The 9312-nt window shown below is 40.0% G+C and overlaps 1 protein-coding gene across 1 annotated transcript; it reads left to right on the top strand.

Moving 5' to 3' along the window:
• The first annotated feature begins 826 nt into the window (after window positions 1-826).
• LOC311225521 (cadherin-related family member 2-like) lies at window positions 827-5632 on the top strand. Its single transcript, XM_084310838.1, has 4 exons — window positions 827-928; window positions 1769-1975; window positions 2820-2975; window positions 4541-5632. The coding sequence occupies exons 1-4, from the start codon at window positions 875-877 to the stop codon at window positions 4859-4861; spliced, it is 738 nt and encodes a 245-aa protein (XP_084166964.1). The 5' UTR covers window positions 827-874; the 3' UTR covers window positions 4862-5632.
• The last annotated feature ends 3680 nt before the right edge of the window (window positions 5633-9312 follow it).

Here is a 9312-nt window from a genome sequence, read left to right as displayed (position 1 = left end):
CTGTCCTAGGTAATACTCTCTGTCCTAGGTAATACACTGTCCTAGGTAATACTCTCTGTCCTAGGTAATACTCTCTGTCCTAGGTAATACTCTCTGTCCTAGGTAATACACTGTCCTAGGTAATACTCTCTGTCCTAGGTAATACTCTCTGTCCTAGGTAATACACTGTCCTAGGTAATACTCTCTGTCCTAGGTAATACTCTCTGTCCTAGGTAATACTCTCTGTCCTAGGTAATACACTGTCCTAGGTAATACTCTCTGTCCTAGGTAATACACTGTCCAAGGTAATACTCTCTGTCCTAGGTAATACACTGTCCTAGGTAATACTCTCTGTCCTAGGTAATACACTGTCCTAGGTAATACTCTCTGTCCTAGGTAATACACTGTCCTAGGTAATACTCTCTGTCCGGACCTAGGTAATACTCTGTCCTAGGTAATACACTGTCCTAGGTAATACACTGTCCAAGGTAATACTCTCTGTCCGGACCTAGGTAATACACTGTCCTAGGTAATACACTGTCCTAGGTAATACTCTCTGTCCTAGGTAATACACTGTCCTAGGTAATACACTGTCCTAGGTAATACACTGTCCTAGGTAATACACTGTCCTACAGATACAGCTGGGAAAAGTCCTGGAACAGCTGTTTGCCTGCCGTTATGACGTCGTTTTGGTGTGGTTAATGTTAACAATGACCAGCGGGGGCGCTCTCATACAGCTGGTGACAACGTGCTGGACGAGCTCCGCCCTCGGCAAAATGAGAGAGAGGCAGAGAGAGAGTGCCGTGGACTAGGAAGTAAATATTGCGTCTCTTCTGTCGGCAGTGGATTTAGCTCTCAATCAGTAAGCTCTTAATTTATATACATTACTATTGAAATGCATTTTTCTCAGTCACAGCGTTACAGACCAGCGTTAAACGTTCCAGAGACGGTAAGTTAATTTAACTTATTCTAGTCTAAAGAAACCTATATATTACTATTTGTTAATCAGAGCGTTATTTGGTTATAACACCGTGTGTGCGTCGTGTGTGTGCGTGCGTGCGCGATATATGTTACTATTGATTAATGCGTTTGTTAATATAACACTGTGTGTGCGCGCTTGATAAAACAAAGCATACTGTATTACTGTGTGTTTATATTGTGAGCAAGTCAAGCAAGTGTAATTGAACACAATACATGCTGACATCATGACATGCATCTTGCTGTTTGTCATTCTATTGCTAATGCCAGGTAATGTGAATTAATGTCACAAAACGAATCCCTTGGATAGGATAAAACAAAGCATCTACTGTATTACTGTGTGTTTATATTGTGAGCAAGTCAAGCAAGTGTAATTGAACACAATACATGCCTTTTTGAAATCAACCAAGATAATGGAGAAATATCAGTCAAGTCCGAAATCGACCGTGAAACCATTGGCAACGGAAGTTTTGTTGAGGTTGTTGTGATTGTTAAGGTACATGTCTCTTTTATTTATTTATTTCCAATAATAATGATTTAAATTACTACTACTAGTCTTAGCAGTAGCAGTTGTCATAGTAGTAGTAGTAGTAGTAGTAGTAGTAGTAGTAGTAGTAGTAGCAGTAGTAGTGTAGCAGTTGTAGTAGTAGTAATAGTAGTACTAGTATTAAATATGAGCCTAGCAGTAAAGTTATCAATTATCTCCTCTCCTCTCCTCTCCTCTCCTCTCCTCTCCTCTCCTCTCCTCTCCTCTCCTCTCCTCTCCTCTCCTCTCCTCTCCTCTCCTCTCCTCTCTTCTCTTCTCTTCTAGGCTACTGAGGCTAATCTGAACATCCATGGGGTGTATGCCTTCACCACTGCAGAGGTACAGATCAGAATTCTCGACATAAACGACAACAAACCCGAATTCTACAGGTGCGAAGATACATGTGTCCCGCAGGACACCTTCACAGGAGAGATTATTGAGCACTCATCAGGATCCATCCCCCTCGACATCACTGTCAGAGATGCGGACCAGGTCACAGGATTTTTTTTTTTTTTTTTTTTTATTCTTTAAAAAGATAAACAAAAACAGAGATATTGAAAAGAAAAAAACAGTCTCTAATTTGATGTTTATTAGATTAGATTAGATTAAAATGTATTGTCATTATACAGCACAAGTACAGTACAACAAAAAGAAGTTTGGCATCTAACCAGAGTGTACCAGACTGTAACAGTTAAGTGCAATAATAATATACAATGTACAAGTAATTAAATGTGATATATATAACAAGCTACTGGTAATATATGCAACATGTATTTACAGTATAATTATATAAAGTGATACAGGTAATGTACTAAGATAAGATAAGATATTCCTTTATTGATCCGCTTGGGGAAATGCGGGCATCATACAGTAGTAGCATGGGGGGGGGGGGGTACATGGGAGAGGGGCATGGTAATAGTATAATACATTAATATAGGCAATACAACTATTGTAATGATACAAATAAGCAGTGTAAACAATATAATTAACTCTGAATATAAGAATATGGTGGTAAGCCATGCTGGCCAGTGGTATAACTATTGAGAGTAGGTATGGGATATATACAGATATAGATATAATATATACTGTACATATTATTAAATTTTATTATACAGGTATGTGAATAGGGAGGGATATATGCAGACATATCCAACAATTATAGATACATATATATACAGTATATACTGTATAATATAATTATTATCACTGTTTCAAAACACTTCAATGAAAAAAGCAGAGACCATGTTGTCCTGTTGTACTGTCCAACTGTATGACACATAACAAGACCTGAGTGGTTACTTGTGATTAAGTATGAATCATTATGTTTATTGTGCAGGGAGGACAAATCAAGCTAACCCTGGCTGGAGACGTCAAGGATGTGTTCGCCGTAGTTCCTGTGTTTACCGTTGCAGAAAGCGCAACTCAAGTTCAACTCATGGTCCAAAAACCCTTGGAGCTGGATTTTGAAAAGAAAGAATTTATGGTTGTGCAGGTAAGGAGATGGAAAATGTAAGAATTGAAATATCAAAGTTGCTTTATGTAGAGTAATCATTAAAACATCACTACTTCATACAGTATGCTGTTCGGTTGGTACTGTGTACAGTCAGTACATCACTACTTCATATGTTCTGTTGGTACTGTGTACAGTCAGTACATCACTACTTCATATGTTCTGGTGGTACTGTGTACAGTCAGTACATCACTACTTCATACAGTATGTTGTTCTGTTGGTACTGTGTACAGTCAGTACATCACTACTTCATACAGTATGTTGTTCCGTTGGTACTGTGTACAGTCAGTACATCACTACTTCAGTGTTGTAGTCGAGTCACTAAATATCGAGTCTGAGTCGAGTGTCGAGTCCCCAGTGTTTGAGTCAGAGTCCAAGTCCAAGTCACCAAAGAAGAGCCCAAGTCGAGTCCCCATTACCCGAGTCCGAGTCCAAGTCATCAAGGTTGAGTCCACTCCATTCTGGCAGTCGAAGAGCTGACATACAAATAAAAAAAGGTCTACATTATACATAAATGACACAGCGTTCACAATTTAAAATGGAGTTTATTTACTTTGTGACACAATAGCCACAATAAATAGACACAATAAAGAAATCTAACCCTAACTAACCTTACTGTCATGCACTTGTCCTAATAAACTAACCTACACTGTAGCACTCAACACTTTGATGAACATTGTTACTCAGCTGATAGAGTTGTACCCTTCCTGATGACTTGTCGTACAGAACTTGTAAGTCGCTTTGGATAAAAGCGTCAGCTAAATGACTAAATGTAAATGTAAATAGCCAAACAAATGCACTAGCCATCAATATCTTATTACAAATGATTAGGGCCTATTACCAAAAAATAACTAAATAAATAACAAAATAAAAACTAAAATAAATGTATCAATTCACAAGTCCTTGTCTGCACCTTCCGAGTCCGAATGCAGTCAATGCTCGAGTCCATGTCCAAGTCCGAGTCCTCAGTGCACAAGTCCAAGTCGAGTCACAAGTCCTGAAAATCAGTCCAGTACTCGGACTCAAGTCCAAGTCCTGGACCCGAGTACTACAACACTGCACTACTTCATATGTTGTTCCGTTGTCAAAATCTTAAGCCGTTTTGAGCCTGGGCTCCAACCACAATGGTAACTGTGCTTAGTGTGTGAGTCTCAACATGCAGCTGAGTCTCTGACATCACAAATCAGCACATTTTCAGATGACTCAGTTCAGTGAGGGTGAATATTGTGAGAGGAGAATTGGAAGAATGCGCCAATATGAGAATTAGAGACATAGATCATATTAAAGGGGAACTATTTTACTATTTCTTTCACTATTTGGGCACTTTTACACAATTCCTGTGAGTCTATGGAACACCTCTGTAATATATATATATTTTTTATTCATTGTTTTGTATTTCTAATCAAGTCCTCAAAAACAGCATTTTTCTACCTCAAGATCTTAAGCCGTTTTGAGCCTGGGCTCCAACCACAATGGTAATGGTTCTGGGGGAGAGAAAGAAATGAGACAAATTATTTCTAATCTATTTCTTTTTTCTTTCGCTGCAGCTCCCACTGTTGCAGCGACCACAGACCAACCCAACAACATCCCTGCCTGTATCCTCTCACTGTACCAAGACCATCCCCATGCCCCTCTCTCCAGACATAGGCATACCAACACCACAGCACATCCAGAGCTTTGATCTTGAGGAAGCAAGACAACTACAACTGCAAATGACGGGACAGGCTGCATGTCCACTGTGGCACAAGGAGCGAGAGGGCAGGCTGACTGCATCAGAATTTGGCAAGATACTAAAGAGAGAGAATTTCAGATGCCTTCATACAGTCCACATATTACCCCAAGCCCTTCACTGCTACAGGCTCAGCTGAAGGAGAAGGAGGAGGAGAACAGACAGGCAGCCCGAGACCCAGTCTTGCAGGAGGGTTAAGGGGGTTAAGCGTCTTGCTCAAGGACACTTACATTGGAATGCGATGGCTGCAACCCCCACACCATTGAAATGCTAATTGTCCACCACCTAGTATTTATCGTTGCCATTTGAGAGTTCACACTCTACCATAGCAGTCATCAAAAAGGATCATGGATCATCTTTAGACAAATAAATTGATACTAATAATAGATTACTTTGAACCTTGCACCTTATTAAACCTTGTCTAAAGATTAGATTAGATTAAAATGTATTGTCATTATACAGCACAAGTAGGTCCATGCAGGAGCAGCAGCAGGCCACCACCCAACTCTTCCTGCAGATGATGGGGACTTTTGCAAGAGCCATATTGCCTCAATCTCAGACCCCGCCGGCACCACAGTGGATGCCCACAGCTCAAATGATGCCCCCACGTGCCTGGCCCAAGACATTGCCTCCAACTAACCATGCCACATCAGTTTGTAGAGGCTTTTGGCAATCGTGTTGCGGTTATTCTGGACTGCTTTGAAATTGGCACTGAGACCATCAAATCTGAAAGCGCAGGCACAGACATATTCCCACTACAAGCAAAAGCACACTGTTAAGTACCTGATTGGCATTACACCACAGGGGTCTATCTCTTTCATTTCCAAAGGGTGGGGAGGGCGTGTAAGTGACAAGCATCTGACCGAGAACAGTGGTCTCCTCAATAAACTGTTGCCTGGAGACTTGGTTTTAGCAGACCGTGGATTTGACATTGGGGACCATGTTTCATTAATGTCTGCATCGGTGAAAATCCCTGGATTCACAAGCGGACGTGCCCAGATGGATCCAAAATCTGTAGAAGAGACACAGCAAATAGCTCACCTCAGGGTCCATGTTGAAAGAGTGATCGGTTTGGTACGCAATAAGTATCGCATGCTACATAATACCATACCAGTCCAACTGCTGGTTCCATTTGAAGGCGAGGACTTTTCTTTCATTGACAAGATTGTGACTGTGTGCTGTGCCTTAACGAATATGTGCCACAGTGTTGTTATGAAACCACCAGACCATGCGTTACCAGATAGTGAGGGAGAGACGGAGTTATCTGTTATCTGTTATGCTAAAGCTAAAATGGAAAATCAAGGCCTCTTAGTTTTACTGATGTGGATTATTTAAATTCAGTTTGTCATGTTTTCATTGTTATTTGAACAATGTTATGTCCTGTAAATACTAGGGCTGTCAAAAGTGAATGCTTTAACTGTATTTCACAGGAGAGAAACTGTATTCATTGAAAGCTATTAAAATTGCCTTTGAATCTAAATATACTTTCTGTGTTTTTACATTAATTCCATGATTTCTAAAAAAAAAAAAAATTCAAACCATTCCAATTATTAACACCTTTACTGCTGTAGCATACGATTGGTAAAACAGTAACATATGGTAAACATTGGTACAACATTGCTAGAACAGATGTAATATAGCATTGTATATTAGTATACTGCATAGTATATTGACAAAAATAAAGAATTAAGACTCGCACAGGTTTGTTTTTCTTCTATCTATCTATCTATCTATCTATGAGCCGTACTGTATTGTACCCATTCTGCAATCTGTTAAATAAAGTTTTAGCTCTAATTAAGAATGACAGTGACCATAGCTGACTATTATTTGGAAATCCAGAGGTTTTAAAAACTGGTGCGACAATAACTGTCTGGTTTTAAATGTTAAGAAGACTGGGGAGATGGTGTTTGACCCCAGAGGTGTTGGGGACCACAGGCCTGTGGTCATCCACACACAGTCCATCTCACAGGTCTCTTCATATAAATATCTTGGGATTTTTGTCGATAACACACTAACCTGGGACACCCATGTAGATAGGATTTTATAGTATGTCTGCACTTTATGTGCTCATTTCATCATTCATCAGTTTTGTGTCAGTCTTGTTTATCTGATCTTATTTCTGAAGATGCATTTCCATTGGCTAATGGTCGAGATATAAGTCACTTGTTACTTGATATTACTGTAAATCATTTGACATCTATTGCTGACTGTTCATACATTTGTTACAATAAAGATGCAAATAATTGTTATCTCTTGTCCAATCAGAATATTTTTTTTATTACAAAACATTGAGATATCAAACAGAAAAATTGTCTTGTTTACATCAGGTTCACAGGTTGGGTAGGAAGAGTGGGTGGGGGACACTGTACAACTGAACAAGCAAAACTGTACATTGGAATATTGACTCCCTCCCAGCAGAACTCTGCACCGCCCCAACTCTGGACTAATTTAAAAAACTGCTCAAAACCCACCTCTTCAACTTGGCCTTCAACCCCTAACTTTCTCACTTTATATGTATATGTTGTGTCTGTCCACTATGTTTGTTAATTTGTCATCTCCCCCCCCCCTATGTAAAGCGACCTTGGGTCCTCTGAAAGGCGCTATATAAAACGAAGTTATTATTATTATACTTGGTCATTTACTGTACATTGGGGGGGGGGGGGGGGGGGGGGTTGTGTTAGGACATTTACAGGGGCCAGTTTAGAATTGCAGTCTCCCGTAGGTGTTTTTTGAGAGTGTTTTTGAAAGTGGGAAGTATTTTGACATGTACATGGGTACTTTGGTCGTGTAGTGTATCTTGTAGACCAGGCCCATTGCAAGTTGTGTCTACTCTAAGCCATCCTAGGTTGTCAAAGTGGGCAGGGGTGAGGTGGGTTCTAGGAGTAAGGTCAAGCAGTAGTCTGACCAGATTGTTTTGAGATGTTTGTAATTTTGTTTTTGTTTCTGACACAGGTTCCCCTCAACTACAGTATAGACTGTTAATAGATGACGGGACCTAAGATGGGTTTACACACTGTACCAGGAGAACTGTAGACCAGGAGTTGTGTTACAAGAGAAGTGATTCAAAACTAAAACTTTGTTTGTAATGACAGCTTCAAGGATGCTTTCTGTATGATCACCCGTATGATCACCCCCCCCCCCCCCTCCTCCAATGTACAGTTTCTACGCCAAATGTATATACACTCTTTTTCTGGACACTTTTGTATCACAAACAGTACTGTATTTGCAAATCTGATATGTCATAAATGTATAGATGTAGCAGTACTGTCTATCTGTATGTCATGTATGTCATATATGTTATGATGAATTGAAAATGGGGGACCCTGATGTAAACAAGACGAAAGTCTTTCTCTGGTCTGCTGCACCTTAACAATTGTATGTATTGAGCTGTACTGTACTGTACCCATTCTGCAATCTGTTAATAAACTTTTCAATCAATCAATCAATTATTGATTATTTTTTTTATATCACGTTAACAATCAAATGGCTAGCAAGCTCACCTGTGACATACTGTACAGTGCAAAATAGAAGAGTACAATCTTAGTCAACTTTTATGAAAACAATACACAAGTTGGAACAGTTTGAACGTTTTATTTTTACTTTCGTCTTGTTTACATCAGGGTCCCCCATTTTCAATTCATAATGACATACATGACATACAGGTAGACAGTACTGCTAGTGTACATCTATACATTTATGACATATCAGTTTTGCAAATACAGTACTGTTTGTGATACAAAGTAGTAGTAGATAGTAGACATAGCAGCATAGTGTAGGTAGTAGTAAATAAAACGATATGCAAAGGAACGTGACGCGTCGCTACTGTAACTCCGCCATCACAACCATTGAACTATTATAACTCTGTTACACCTATACACGGCTGGCCCATAGTAGGTAGTAATAGATAGTAATACATACTGTACTGTAGTCAGAAATAAGACGTTACCAAAATAATAACGTTTAGGCAAATCACAGACGCGGATACACAGTGTTGAATGAGGAAGTCAATAATCAATAGACCGCCGCCGCGCCGGGCGACTTTGCGCCTCCTGGCGGCATAAAACAGAACAGCAGCCTGGGTTCCCAATTAATTAAAACGACGTGATATAACCGTGCGCGCGTCGCGGCAAAGCGCCCAGGAATACTAAACGCTTCATCTGTAGGTAATACTCTCTGTCCTAGGTAATACTCTCTGTCCTAGGTAATACACTGTCCTAGGTAATACTCTGTCCTAGGTAATACTCTCTGTCCGAACCTAGGTAATACTCTGTCCTAGGTAATAATCTCTGTCCTAGGTAATACTCTCTGTCCTAGGTAATACTCTCTGTCCTAGGTAATACTCTCTGTCCTAGGTAATACTCTCTGTCCTAGGTAATACTCTCTGTCCGGACCTAGGTAATACACTGACCTAGGTAATACACTGTCCTAGGTAATACACTGTCCTAGGTAATACACTGTCCTAGGTAATACACTGTCCTAGGTAATACACTGTCCTAGGTAATACTCTCTGTCCTAGGTAATACTCTGTCCTAGGTAATACTCTCTGTCTGGACCTAGGTAATACACTGACCTAGGTAATACACTGTCCTA

This window comes from Notolepis coatsorum, assembly GCF_963971535.1.
Source record: "Notolepis coatsorum genome assembly, chromosome: 3".
NCBI lineage: Eukaryota > Metazoa > Chordata > Actinopteri > Aulopiformes > Paralepididae > Notolepis > Notolepis coatsorum.
This window is presented reverse-complemented; position numbering and strand designations above follow the sequence as displayed.

What these genes read in the sequence shown, in the direction of transcription:
- LOC311225521 (XM_084310838.1), top strand. Translation starts at nt 875, where the DNA reads ATGCATTTTTCTCAGTCACAGCGTTACAGACCAGCGTTAAACGTTCCA. An exon ending in CGTTAAACGTTCCAGAGACG is followed by an intron (nt 929 to 1,768) that starts GTAAGTTAATTT and finishes CTTCTCTTCTAG; the next exon opens with GCTACTGAGGCTAATCTGAA. An exon ending in AAGAATTTATGGTTGTGCAG is followed by an intron (nt 2,976 to 4,540) that starts GTAAGGAGATGG and finishes CTTTCGCTGCAG; the next exon opens with CTCCCACTGTTGCAGCGACC.